The following is a 15,315-nucleotide window of genomic DNA, read 5'->3' on the forward strand; positions in this document are numbered from 1 at the left end:
GGCAGGAAGACAGAGCAAACCCATTGGTGGATTCTCCATCTCCATGTTGAGAAAAGGCGTTCAGGTAAGACAATGCCCCTTCTCCTTTTATAAGTGGAGCACAAGTCTGGTCTATAGCTACTCCTGCTGCCTTAAGCCCCAAAGGAGGAAAAAAATGGCAAGAAGAGCTCAGGCTGACTTCTGTGAGACTGCCTTTCATACTAAGATATGCACAGAGCAGAGTATGGGTGAGAGATATAGTATCTTAAAGATTAAGATACTATCTTAAATATTCTCAAAGTATTTAAACAGAATTGAATATATATAGTGCGTATTTATTGATACATTGTGTCCCATCAAATTGAGGTTAACTGTTAGTGACCACATAGAGTTTTTTCCCAGGAAGATAAGTTCCCAACCTGGTTCCTCTAGTCTTCTTATGGTGCATCCATCGTTGTAACTGAGTCTGTCCATCTTGCTGCTCTCATCTTGCTATCTTTCTAGGTCTTCACTTAATGTGTCTGCAGTATAATAATTTAAGTCTGATTATGTGTTTTTCAAGTGAGTATCCTGGATTGTTCTATCCACCTGTTGGGGATTTTCTTTTTTGGCTATCTATAGTATTTTCAAGAGTCTTCTCCAGCACCAACATTTTAAAGTATCAATACTCTTTCTATCCTGCTACTTCAGGGTCCATCCTTCTCATTAGATGGCCAAAGTACTTGAGGTTCAACTTCAGGATCTGGCCTTCTAAAGAGCAGTCAGGGTTGATCTCCTCTAGGACTGACCGGTTTAATCGCCTTGCAGTCCAGGCAATAGAAGAAGGGGACGACAGAGAATGAGGTGGCTGGATGGAGTCACTGAAGCAGTAGGCGTGAGCTTAAATGGACTCCAGAAGATGGTAGAGGACAGGAAGGCCTGGAGGAATGTTGTCCATGGGGATGCGATTGGTCGGACACGACTTCGCAACTAACAACAACAACTTCAGGGTCCATCTTTCGCTTTCATAGAATGTCATAGGGAAAATCATTCCCTGCATGATTGTGATCTTTGTAGGTATGGTATCTGAATATATTTTTCAAAGCCTATTTTGCTACTCTTCCAAGTGCTAGTTTGTGGCCTGTTTCTTGACTGCTGATTCCTTCATTGTTGATAGTTTATTGTAAAAGGCAGAAACTATCTCCCACTTCAGTATCTTCCTTCTCAGTTCTAAAGCTGGTTGGTGTATCTGTTGTCATGAGTTTCATTTTTTTAATATTTAATCTTAGTCCCATTTTGCTGTACTCCTTCACTTTTGTTCATAGGATAGAGTAGAATAGAATAGAATAGAATAGAATAGAATCTGGAAGGGACCTTGGAGGTCTTCTTGTCCAGCCCCCGGTTCAAGCAGGAGAATCTATACCATCTCAGACAGGTGACTGTCTAGCCTCTTAAAATCCTCCAGTGATGGAGTGCCCACAATTTCTGAAGGCAAGCTGTTCCACTGGTTAATTGCCTCACTGTTAGGAAGTTTCTCCTTAATTTCCAGGTTGCTTCTCTCTTTGATCAGTTTCCAACCATTGTTTCTTATCTTGCCTTCTGGTGCTTTGGAGAATAACCTGGCCCCCTCTGCCTTGTGGCAGCCCCTCAAATACTGGAATACTGCTATCATATCACCCCTATTTCTTCTTTTCTTTAGACTAGCCAAACCCAAGTCCTGCAGCCGTTTTTCATATGTTTTAGTCTCCAGCCCTTTGATCATCTTAAGTTGCTCTTATCTGAACTTTTTCCAAGGTCTCAACATCTTTTTTGTAGTGACCAAAATTGGTTGCAGTATTTCAGGTGTGGTCTCACTAGGGTTTTATAAAACGGTACTAATACTTTTCATGATCTTGATTCTATGCCTCTGTTTATACAACCCAGGATTGTATTACCTTTTTTGGCTGCTGCTGCACACATTGCTGGCTCATAGTCAAGTGATCGTCCACTAGGACTCCAAGGTCCCTCTCACAGTTACTGTTTTTGAGCCAGGTCTCACTTAATCTGTACTTACATTTTTTATTTTTCCTGCCTAAATGTAAAACTTTGCTTTTTTCTCCACATTAAATCTCATTTTGTTCAGGAGGATTAATCCAAGAAAGAGTGTTATACTCATTGCTACAATTTGTGCTACACCTGGTAGTGGTACAGTAAAACTATTAATGTTGCAAATCCTGACAGGAAAAACACTGTGCGTTGTGTATATTAGTGGTTTATTGTCAAGATTGAAACAACATCCACTTGTTATAGTTAGTACATAGCAGCTGTAACAGTTTTAGTTTCAGAGGGAGAGAAATCACTTGGGAAGGGAAAGATTTATCTAGTCTTACAGATATAGCACCTCCCTCAGGCTTGGCCTCTCCCTGAACTATATAAGCAGCTGGATATTGTTTAAGAACTAACATTTCCCTTTGTAACCTGAATTTGTTATTTTTCTCCTTTCCCCTCATTTCTTTTCTTTTTTGTGTCATGTTTCTTAAAATAATATCCCTGTTGGTAGGAATTAGTTTTTTTTCATTGATTTTTATATAAGCTTCTCTGAGAGCAGTTCTGCCTGAAGAGCAGGATAAAAATGCTATAAATAAGCTGCTATTTCAGAGAGAGAATTTACTCTTTTAAGGTCCTGTGGATATAAAGCATAATGATAAAATACCTTGTCACCTTTTGATTTGGATATAGCTGATCTGGCAGGTAGTTCCGATGGATCGTTACACTACTCCATAGGTTTCTGAGACCATTTCTCCACAAGGATGAGAGATTGTTGATGATATACCGTAGATAAGCAGTAACTACTATAGTGTTCTTTTGTAATTGCACTCAAAAGTGCCACAGAACGAACGTTTGCTAAATTAAGAATTATTGAATTGAAGTTAAAATAATAAGTTTGTCTATGGAAAATATGTTTATTTGTGTACAGAACAAACACACTGTGAAGCCAGGCATTCCAACTGGGTCACAGTCCAGGAAACTAAAAGCCAGGGCATTTGGTGGTTCCAGATTTCAGCTGAGTCAAAATCCAGAAGGGTCTTAACAGGGCAATTAGCACAAGATTGATGCACATCACCCCTTTCTCCTTGCTGTGTTTATATGGCTTTTGTACCTTTCCCACGACCTTTGCTTAGCTTCCATGCTTGAATTCCAGTACAGCATAATTGATTGTCCCACCTGTTCCTCACCACAGCCTTGACAATATCTTCCTTCTCCTGAGCCACCATTGCAGTGCTTGAATTCAAGCATAGCATACCTAACCCACAACCTTCTGAGTGCTTTCTTTTCCTTTCTATTTGTTCAGGTATGGGTTGTTGTTACTACCATTACTTTTTCTTCATTCTCTCCTTTGTGTATTCTTGGTTCAAGCCTGGATAAAACACGCACATTTTAGGCCACATACAAACCAAACACATTGCCTGGATTTGAGCATGGACTATTCGATTTGTTGGATGATGTGTACACAAAATATTTGTACAGCCGAATAAAATAATATTGGAGTTGCTACATTAGCATCTTGTGAAAATGGATATAATTCTCAACTATACTTATTCAGATTGCTAGGACAGCACTAGGAGTTTAACATTTTTGAATATATCAAGCTTCCTGCATGTACTAATTTTTATATAGATATGATATACAGATATACAGTATATTGGTGCTTTCGATTCTGTTTTTGACTTCTAGTGACTGCCTGGATTAGTCCCTAAAGTTTTCTTGGCAAGGTTTTTCAGAAATGGTTTGTCATTGTCTCCTTCCTAGGATTGAGAGAATGTGGTGGGCCAAGGTCAGCCAGCTGACTGGTTCTAGGTGGGACTAGAACTCATGATCTCAGAGTTTCTAGCCTGATGCCTTAATCACTATATCAAAGTGGCTTTATTTTGTAATGCAACTTACGTTCTGCAATTTTATTACAGCAAGTGAATATTTAGCGGGAACTCATTAAAAATATTCAAGTACTATAATTTGATACCTCATTGTGTTTCATGTTGACTATGATTTGATAAGAAATATTTCATATTTATGTTTAGTAGTATTATTTCTTGAAAGAAGCCATACTGTTTTAAAAATACGGAAAGACAGAATAACATTTGTACTTGGAATGCTGAAATGTGGGTGAAAATCAACAAATGAGAGCAGAGCCATTAAAAGTAGGATTCTGGAATATGTAGGAGGCATTCTGCACAATATTACTTCTTTTTGACATTCAAGGGTTAGAGGGCTTCAGAAGAGGAAATGATACATATGAAGTTTCATGAAGATACATAAAAATAAAGCAGTATTGGTTCATTTATTAGAGCCTTGCATTTCTGTGATTATGGACCTCTGAAGTGAGAAGAAGTCATGATTGGAAGAAAATTGATTGAGGGAAGATACTTTCCATTTGAGCCAGAGCATTCAAGAATTATCTTGTAAGCCTGTAAAAACGATATAGAATGCAGTGCTGTCTTTCAGATAGATCTTGGTAACATTTAAACATTATTTAAATAACATTTACATATGTTTAATTACTGGTGGCACAGTGGTTAAAGTGCAGTAGTTCAGGCAAACTCTGCCCAGAGCCTGGAGTTCAATTGTGATGGGGGCTCAAGGTTGACTTAGCTTCCATCCTTCCAAGGTTGGTAAAATGAGGACCCAGATTGTTGGGGGCAGAATACAAATAATGCTTACATTGTAAACCGCCCAGAGAGTGCTATAAAGCTCTATGGGGTGGTGTGTAAATGTAAATGCTATTGCTATTGCTAAATAAAGCTAATGTAATATAATTGTGGAGTCCTCGATGCTCTCTGAATGTGGTTGTTTTCTTGTAGATGTTTCATTACCACCAGTGACTTCAGTGCTAGAAGAGGGTGAGGATTACTCTCATTTTATATACTAGTGACTTGCACTTTCAGCATTGGTACAAATGGTTTCAGTGGTTCTTTGATTAGGCTGTTGTTTACTGTTAGCCTGCTTGTCTAAGTTGGTAGTTCCTTGATGGGGGTGTTATTTAGTTCTTGATTGTTGGTCTAGTGCAGGGGTAGGCAACCATAGCTGGCTCAGGAATTCTGGGAGTTGAAGTCCACAAGTCATAAAAGAGCCAAGGTTGCCTACCTCTGGTCTAGTGTTACTTTCATTGTTAATCTCTGCTCATCTGAGTGTTGATTGCTGGTGAAGAGATGTTTAGGTTTTTTTGTTTCCTTTTTAGCTTTTTGATTGCCTCTTTTGAATGATACGTAGATTTATTTATCTCTGCATGCCGGTTGATGACTGATTCATCTGAATGCCAGGCTTCTAGAAATTTTCTAGTGGTTTTGGACTGGACTTGGTCTCGGGTACTCATGCCAAATAGCAGTCAGAAGACATGGCAAAAATTCCTTAATTTCACAGCACATGGACAGACCTAACCATAATTTCAACCAGGAAACCATGAGTACCCAAGATAATACACAGCAGCTGAGAAAATTAAGTATCACCCACATAGCCAGGAGACAAGTCTCTTCACCTATTGGGGGCCTTAGACCTGAACCCAAAGCCAGGTCTTCAAGACCTTATGAAAGTACAGGACAATCGGGACCAATGTAATCTCCAGATGGAGGATGTTCCAAATTGTGGGCACCATGCCAGAAAAGTCTTCTGTGCCTTGCAAGTCTGCATTCCTTAGCTGACAGAACTCAGGGCATGCTCAGCCTGCCAGACTGGATGTTGGTCTATGGTTGGTGAGACTTAGGTTTACATCCCTTAGAAATCATAATACAGGAAAAGGTGGAAGGAAAGAGAAGGATGACCACCAGCAAGGTGGATGGGCTTGTTTACTATGACATTGAGTGTCCTATTAGAAAATCTGAAGGGCCAGACTGTGGACAAAGGGCTCTCCATGTGTGATTACTAAGAGTTAAGTCTGATGGCACCAGTCAGCCATGGAAGCACATCAGGTGTGAGAGATGGTGGGAAGCAGGGATGAGAGAACAAGTTCAGTAGCAGTTTAAAGAGGCAGCATAATTGAGAGGTGGGCTGTGAGGAGGAAACATTTCAACAAGACTTTAATTCACTTGCTATAGGATAGCCTGGGGAAGATTTTAATATTATTTTCCTCCTTAAATAGTATTAAATATGCATTTCTGAAATCCATGTGGTCCCTGTTTCTTGAATTTACTGGGTATATGTGGCTTGCAAAAATTGAGTTTCAAGGACACTTATTTTTAACCCAACCTTATTCAGAATTGTAGAGAAAAAAATAGAAAAGGAGTTCTATGTACATTGCCTTAAGCTCATGGGAGAAAATTAAGATATAATTCTAGCATACATAAAAACAAATAAGTATATTTGTTCAAATAACTATTTGCTACAGGGCTACCGGTATATACAGTATATATACTCTCTCTCTCTCTCTCTCTCTCTCTCTCTCTGTGTGTGTGTGTGTGTGTGTGTGAGAGAGAGAGAGAGGGGGGGGGCAGGCAGGCAGGCAGACAGACACTTTGGCACAGGTACAGGTGACATAGAAAAAGTTTTGTCTGTTTTAATCTTGGCTTTGTGTGTATAAATTCAAAAAAATGAAGACATGCACTTTTTTTGAATCAAGGTGTTATGGTGTGAAAATTTGGTACAAACAACATTGTGTGTTCCAATGCTGATCTGTGGTCTTAAGACAATAATTAGATGTTGAAATGTTTGAAACAGTTTTCTGTAAAACAAATATTCATTACCCTGATATTAAATAACAATTCAACAATTGAAAAAAAAAGAATAAACTTTAGAAACTTGAAAGTGCCTAGTGAAAATACTAGTAGTACTTATATAACTAATGTAAACTTGTTGGTATTTTAAATGATTGTAAATTCTCCTAAATGCTTCAGATGCAGTGATACTTTTATAGTGGAACACTGATAGATATATATGCTCTTTCCTAAAACTGAAATGGATGGCTTTATTATATTTTTAAGAGATTAAAATTAAGATATATGAAAGCATTTAGCTTAAAGAGGGTATACATTTGTCAATAAAGGTTAAGCTTTCATTAGAACTTGAGAATGGCTAGTTGTGGATCTTGTTTCTATTCCTTTGAAAATATATTAGACTGCTGTATTGAGGTATATAGATTTAACTTGGAAGCACGGGAGATATAAGACATTGCATTATTTAAATTTAGCTAATGTTTAATTGTTTCTCATGTTTTTGTTTTTCATTTTTCTGTTTGTTCACATTAAAAATTACATTTGGAATTTAGAGATGTGTTCCATGATTTTTGGGAGGGTCATTAATTTGTGGGGTCTCAAATTGTAAACTTGTGCACAGTGCATAGTGGACCACTAGGTGAATCACAATGAAAAAGCTATTTTTAAGCTAAGCAGCCTGTAATTTCCTGGATTCCTTTTTAAAATTTGTCATACTAATCATTTTCTAGTTCTCAAAAACATATTTTGAACAAATTATTAGATCAGCAATTTTGTGTTTGAATGCTTTTAGGACTATGAATAGATTCCATCTGGACCCAGTTTGTTTTCAATTTGTCAGTAAATTTGAGACTTTATAAGCATTAACCTTGGAGTTCTTTGATGAAAAAAACAATTATTTATGTGATTAAAGATCTCTACTACATCTTCTGCAAAGAAGGCAAATGTAGATAATGTGCTTAACTTTTCTACAATCTTGCTCTTTTTGATTCATTCAACTGCCTACTTCCTGCTATTGATATATTTGAAGATTTATAAATTACTGAATTTCATATTATTATGAATTTCATACGAATTTTCTTCTTTACCCTTTGTATCCTTTTTTTGTTTTATTTTCTGAAACTTTGTGTTCTGCATTTAACAAAGATGCATTTTTACTGGAAAAAGATATTTCTGGAGGAGAACTACATGATGCAAAATTTCATTTAAATTTGGGGGGAAATAGTACAATTGTTCATGGTTACATAAAATCATTTGCAGTTGTGTAACAAATTAAACATGTTTTATAGGTGCAATGGATGAGCTTCACAGCCTGGATCCAAGAAGGCAAGAACTGTTAGAGGCTAGATTTACTGGAGTTGTGAGTGGCAGTACTGGAAGTACGGGAAGCTGTAGCGTTGGAGCAAAGGTAAAAAGGAATGTGGACTACTTTATTCAGAGGGTTAATATTTTTTTACAATTAATATGGATTACGCACAGTTCTGCTTGTAATTGCAACTAACCCTGAGCCGTGGTGACGCAGTGGTTAGGATGCATATCGCAAGCTAATTCTGCCCACAGCCAGGAGTTTGATCCTAACTGAGCTCAAGGTTGACTCAGCCTTCCATCCTTCCAAAGTTGGTAAAATGAGGACCCAGATTGTTGGGGGCAATATGCTGACTCTGTAAATCACTTAGAGAATCTGTAAAGCACCATGAAGCGGTATATAAGACTAAGTGCTATTGCTATTATCAGGTCTTATCATATACAGTAGGTAGATTTAGGAACACTTTTGCTGTGTATCACTCAAAATGATACAATGAGCAACAACCCCTCACTTTCATGGGGAAGTTAAGAAGATTGTGACCTTTGTATTTCTTTTAATTTTTCAGCAGCTTTTAATACTATCAACCATGGCATCCTGAATCAGCTGCATAATGTTGATACAGGAAGCACATTCAGACATACACTTCCTCTACAGGAGCAAGTGTGTTATCCGGTGATCTTCATTAGTTTCTGTAGGACAGCAGTAAAGTGAGCAAATAATGAAATCATTTGAGCATCATAACACAAATGCCACACTTTCATACTTGTGTCAGATAATGGGATACTGCACAAATATGTAAGAGTGCGGTTTTCTATCCAGACATTATTGTGTGTGTGTCCTCATTTTTGCACCATTTTGTCATGTTGTGGACTCCACTGCTGCCCAAACCATGGGTTGTTAAGGAGAGGGCATTCTCTTTCCTGTTGCCCAAATTATTGGATAAAATTCCAGTGAGATTAAGCTTGCTTTTATTATGGAGTATTTTCACAAGAAACTAAAAATGTTTTTATTTACCTAGCCGTTAAATTATTGTATTCATTGCTACAATTGCTTATTTTTAATTGTTGGTTTTAAACTGTTAGTTTTTTATTGTTAGTAATCAATATTTCACTACACCTATTATCATTATTGTACACAATTTTCCTTCTTTAATGAAAAATAGTGTAAAATATAAATGTAACTAAATTTGTCATATAGAATCTTATTTCTCACATTTCTCTTCTGTAAACAGTTGCAATTGTGACTGCTTGTTCCACAACTGGTCACGTGCGATGACCAGAGTGTGTGTGTATAATCATTCATTTTTCAAACCATGAAATCTATTAGTAATGCATTATTTGGCGTATAATTAGCAATTTCACACATTTGATGCTTTTATTTCTTTTATTTATTCTCTAGGCCTCAACTAATAATGAGAGTTCTAACCACAGTTTTGGCAGCTTGGGATCTCTAAGTGATAAAGAATCTGAGGTATGAAGTAGTTAAAAATATTTAAGTGAGCATTTCTAATCTGTCATTTATACTACTGGGTTCAGTAAAAGATAGACATATTTAGGAGGGTTTCCTGTCTAATTATAATTAGAATATTTGCATTAAAGATATGGAGAAACTTGGTGCACATCCTGTCAGAATAGAGGAAGATTATTTCAAAATGATGTATTGCTTCATTGTGAATTAACTGATTATTTTTTAAGCAAATGAAATTTTTGGATAAAATTATGAGCCATTCAAATTTTCTTAACAGTTAATGTAGAAAAGAATATACACACACATCAGGTGGGAGAGAATAAGGTGAATAAGCCATATATCATAAGCTTGTTTTAACCTATTAGATGAATAAAACAGTATGTTGCTTACAAGATTACTGATTTATTCAGGGTACTGTTATGGATAAAATCTAGTCTGATCAAATACCTAAAAATTTTATTATTAGATTCAAGATAATTGATAACATTTTTATCCTTAAGAATTGTAAATAAGAGAGGTCGTGTCTTTTTGTATTTCTGCATTTCTGTTATTTTGATGATTTGACACTTTTTTCAATCTATTAATGACAGGGAACTTTATTTTCACATTTCTAAAACTGAAAACAAGATACTATTATTGAAAATGCTCTAATTAAGCAGTTTGTTTAATAAATGGTTCCAACTTATTTAAGTATTGACCATGTATGTTAGGGTTATATATTAAAATCAGGCTGTTGTCACTGGTAGACTTTCTTCCTGTTCCTCTACTCCAGATTATTAATAATATGGAAAGGACCTTGGAGGTCATCTAGTCCAACCCCCTGCTCAGGCAGGAAACCCTACACCATTTCAGACAAATGGTTGTCCGGTCTCTTCTTAAAAACTTCCAGTGTTGGAGCATTCACAGCTTCTGGAGGCAGGTTGTTCCACTGATCAATTGTTCTGTCAGGAAATTTCTCCTTAGTTTTAAGTTGCTTCTCTCTTTGTTCAGTTTCCATCCGTTGCTTCTTGTCCTGCCTTCAGGTGCTTTGGAGAATAGCTTGACTCCCTCTTCTTTGTGGCAACCCCTGAGATATTGGAACACTGCTATCATGTCACCTCTGTTCTAAAAGATTCCCAAATCTTGTAGGAATAGATGTTGATGTTGTTTGTGAGGTTGTAGGAAAAAGAGGCAACCGCCCTCTATCCTCTATCCCTGTTCAGCTGATAGAAAATGTTCTGCGACTTGAAACATTGAGATTCAAAACCACAGTAATAATTTGAAAATGGCAAGAACATTAATTTCCGATGACTTATGATCATGTTCAAACTGTCTGAAAATTAAATGCAGATAATGACTGCATTTGAAGAATAAAACCAGTTCTATTTGGCTTGGGAGGCTTTGCTTTTTTTTTTTTTTTTTTTTAAAGAACTCCTATGTTCCAGTCAGGATTTGGGGATTTTTTTAAAGATTATTTTTATCCTGCCTGTCAGACCCGTCCCAGCTTGGGGGTTTAAGAAAGAAAGACCCTCGACTCTATTTGTAGCAAAATGTATACTTTTACATTTACAAGTGGTTACAGTGTATGTAAAGCCAGATCTGAGGATTCCCACGTAAAGCCGATAGTTTTCCGCTTCTCCCAGCCCCCCATCCCTCGGTCATTGTGCTAATATCCAGTGAAGTTTGAACTGGTTGTTTTGGATAGCATTTTAAAAGTTTGGCGTCTCTTTGGTTTGCATTCCGATCACATTCTGTTCCCATCCGTGTGTCCTTGGATTGTTCAACTGATGTCTTTGGTTGGCACTTCTGGTTCCTATCATTCCCCTTCCCTACATCCTCCCTCTCCCCTCCCATACTTTATGGCAGGCTGCCATCAAAGCAAAGCTGGCTGAAGCGGTGTGATAGCAGATCTGACACTGCCTTTAATAATTTTATAAGTAATTCAAAGAGGCAAAAGTACCTAATATTTCTTCTCCTCCTATTTTCACCCTGTGAGATGAGTTGGGCTGAGAGTGGGTGAACAAAAGTCACCTGACAAGCTTTCATGCCTAAGGTGGGACAGGTAGTTCTGCCATGAATAATTGTTGACCTCTGAAATGTGAAGACAATTTCTTCCCATACACACTTGTTCAGGGTAGGAGTTGAGCCCAGGTCAGACATACCAGACCAGGAAAACTCTACCAGAAGACTAGAACTACTGTTACTGTGATTGGCTGTAATCATGGAATAATGTAATAATGGAAGTCTGATTATGGTATACATACCACCTTTCTTATACTCCAGTGAATTAGGGAGATGCCTGCCTGAGTTGCTTCTGAATGTTGTTTCTTTACTCTGGGCTTAAAAAATAGTTTAGTCATTTTGCCTCAGTAATTGCTTTTGTTTAGTTCTGTTAAGATCATCTTACTTAATTCTCTACAATTGTCTACAAGCAGGAGAGTGCTGTGTTGCCTTGTTGGTCTTAATTCTGTGGAATTCTTGTTTTATATTTCTGTGTTGCTGTTGTTATCCACTATCTTGAATAAAACAGGCAGCCATACAAACCTTTTAAATAAATAAAATCTGACACATCTTCACATTCCACCTCCAATTGTGCCCTCTCCTTGACTGCTGATCTGGGTGATTCTGTGATGAATTATGAATTTAGTGACCGGTGGGATGGGAACCTGCCACTTGGCTCTGTTAAGCAGTGAAAGTTAAGGAAATGATTGGATTTGGGACATGAGTAATGACTCCTTAAGGAAGGAATATTATAGCTTTGAAAGATGTGGGGGTGCACTCTTCAAGAAGAGAACATCTAAAGGTATTTGGAATGCAGATACATGAGTGCTGGATGAGAAAGGTTACCCTGATCTGTTGCATTCAGATATCAGACCTGAATATGGGGTGGAAGGTACCTTGCTCCCTTTTGTTGATGCTCTATGTCAAGACCTAAATAAAGGGAGTACAGCTATTTTGGTATTAGATTTCTCATTGGCATTCAGTACCATCAATCATAGTATTCTTGTGGATCAGCTGCAAGGGCTGAGATTGGCATAATTTTATAGTGATTACACTCTTACCTGAGTGGACAGTTCAGACAGTGTTAATGATGGATGAAGGAACAAGACCTTGGCTGTTCCTATAAAAGCTGCTATAGAGTGTTTTTTAAAAGCTATGTTGAAATGCTGAGATAGGTCATCCATCAGTTTAGGGTGAGTTATTATTAGTCTGCTGATGATACCCTGTATTATATCTCTAACTTAGGCCAAGCAGGAGATACAGTAGATCTCTTGATTTATTATCTAGAAACTGTAAAATATGAAACTGTAACTAACTCCCAGAAAGTCGAAGTTGCTGTTCATCTAGGAAGTTTGCTTGTATCCTATAGTCTGGCTTTAAAGGAGTTGTATCTTATTTCTCAAAGGGACAGGTGCATAACTTGAGGGTTCTCATGGATTCATGGCTCCTATTGGAGCACCAGGTAGAAGCCGTGGCTATGGAACACTTTGCTTATTTCCAGCTGGTCTACCTATTATGTCCATTTTTAGAGCTGGGGACAGTGATTCATGCCTTCATTACCTTGTAGTTTGATGTGTGTGGTGCAGTTGACTTAGGGGTGTCCTTGAAGACTATCCAGAAACTTTAGTTGGTACAAAATGCAGCAGTCTGTATGCTGGTAAGCAAGAGTCACTAATGCAGTTGATACAAGTTGTACATGTTGTACATAATACGTTTAGGTGTGTATCATGTATGTGTTTCACTTTGAGAGCGGGCAACTAAATTTCATTTTTGATGTGTGCCATTGTTCCCACAGTAAAAAAATGACAATAAAGGTTATCTTATCTTATCTTATCTTATCTTATCTTATCTTATCATCTTATCTTATCTTATCTTATCCCCCTATTCTGGTGCCGCATTCTTTGTATGTTTCCACTTTTTCTTTCCTTGGTCAAAATTAATGCATAATTTCATTAACAAATGGAAAGGACTTTAAATGAACTCTGTGGAAAGGCACTTAATGTTTTTTTGTTCATAACAGAGTAGATGTATTTGTTTAGATACCAATATTTAAGGATATTTTTGGTATTTCTATACAAGCATTTTATTTTTTTGTTTAAATTATCTCAGATAAATTCTGTGTGCTAATACAATGACATCATCTTGGTAATTATGTAATTACTCACAGATGGTAAATAGGTAATTATACAGTTTTGTCTTACAAAAGTAATACGTGAGTTACAGAAGTAAATTACGCATTTTTGCTTCTTTTTGGTACAGATATACAATATGTAGATTAATTGCTAACTCTTCTTATTTGTTGGAAAAACATTTTTTTAATTTTTTTTGCCAGACTCCTGAGAAAAAACAATTGGAGTCTTCTAGGGGTAGAAAAAGGAAAGCAGAAAACCAGAGTGAAAGTAGTCAAGGTAAGATATATTATTATGGAATCAATTTGATAATATGAATGAAAGTTGTCAGATGATTAAAATGCCATATTCAGTAAAGGTTCAGCTTTTTGAAATATTTTAGACATTGTTGTGAGTCTCTTTCTGTTTCATGGTTCCTTTAATTATTATCCACATTTCATAGTTGGATTGCCAAAATTAAAAAAAACGAAAATCCCAGTAATTAATATTATAACAGAACTGATACCTATCAGTTGTTATTAAGTTATTAATCCTAACAGTATTTTGAACAAGATAGTTGTTTGAATAGCTCTTTATTTTTATGATTGCCAGGTAAATATTTAACATTATGCTCATATTTTTCCTTCAAATGTTTTAAATATTTTGTGAGACAAAATAAAATGTTAATTTAAGAAAAAAACTTATCATGATGGCATTAAGTAAAGATTGTTCTTATGCAATAGACTTTCAGGCCTTTTAAGTGAACGCCTTTGGAAGTATCAGAAGAAAATATTTTCAAATTCAGAATTTTGATTAGACATTTTTAATTTTATAATTGGTAAATAATATTTTAAAATTACAATGCTTTAGTCTTTAAGAGCCATAACAATAAATAACTAATCCATTTTTTTCATGCTGCCAGTTTCCTCTGATAGTGAAATAGTGATACAAGACATTTTCTTTGCTCCCTAAATTTATTCTGCTAAATATATTTCGAATCATAGAAAAATCATAGAATCAGTTTGAAAAGATATGAATAAAAGTTAAATATAATTATTATAACAAGAACATATAAAAACAGTAAGCTACACTATTTAAAAAATCATGCTATTATAAATTTGTTAGTCATGAATTGCAGTTTTGTTTTCTGCAGCAAACTAATTGGTGCTATTTTACAAATTTTAGCCAACCTTTATTATATGTAAATCAGTTGTAAGAATAAATCTGGGAAAACTAGATTTTTTCTCATACTTCCCTTTCTCAAGTAGATATATTTAGGCAAATTTTATTTAAATATTTGCCAGATTAAAAGGAATATGCTGTAAGGAAACTTTTTAGGAAATATAAACTACAATATTTATGGTTTTTAACTATTTTTTTCTTAATCTTGATTTTGTTTCAGGGAAAAACATTGGGGGACGTGGGCACAAAATTAGTGACTATTTTGAGGTAAGTTCAATTTTAACATAAATTGTTTTGATACGATCTTTTATTTTGATTCTGATAAAAAGTATCCGTATATTAAAATGTACTTCATTTGATAGGAAATTGCCTGGTATCTATTTTTAAAAAGTAGTTTTTAAATGGAGCTCATAATATAATTTTCATAGCATACATAAATAATAATAATAATAATAATAATAAATTTAATTTATATGCCGCCCTTCTCCCAACGGGACTCAGGGCGGCGCACAACATATTTAAAACAAAACATAAATACATTCCCCCCCGATAAAACCGAATTAAATCAAATTTTAAAGTTGTGTCTCTGTCAAATTGTTAAAAGATAAACCCCAAATAAAATCCTCCCTAGGTC

At 36.0% G+C, this 15,315-nt stretch overlaps 1 protein-coding gene across 1 annotated transcript in view; it reads left to right on the forward strand.

Annotated features, from left to right (window-relative positions):
• TLK1 (tousled like kinase 1) overlaps positions 1–15,315 on the forward strand; it is an 82,088-nt gene that overhangs the window by 31,082 nt on the left and 35,691 nt on the right. The window contains exons 2-5 of the mRNA XM_015811868.1: positions 7,928–8,046; positions 9,343–9,414; positions 13,724–13,799; positions 14,902–14,948. Of these exons, the coding sequence (XP_015667354.1) occupies positions 7,933–8,046; positions 9,343–9,414; positions 13,724–13,799; positions 14,902–14,948 (309 nt within the window). The 5' untranslated portion in view covers positions 7,928–7,932. The remainder of the gene's footprint in view (positions 1–7,927; positions 8,047–9,342; positions 9,415–13,723; positions 13,800–14,901; positions 14,949–15,315) is intronic.

This window comes from Protobothrops mucrosquamatus, unplaced genomic scaffold (assembly GCF_001527695.2).
Source record: "Protobothrops mucrosquamatus isolate PMUCROS unplaced genomic scaffold, P.Mucros_1.0 scaffold54, whole genome shotgun sequence".
NCBI lineage: Eukaryota > Metazoa > Chordata > Lepidosauria > Squamata > Viperidae > Protobothrops > Protobothrops mucrosquamatus.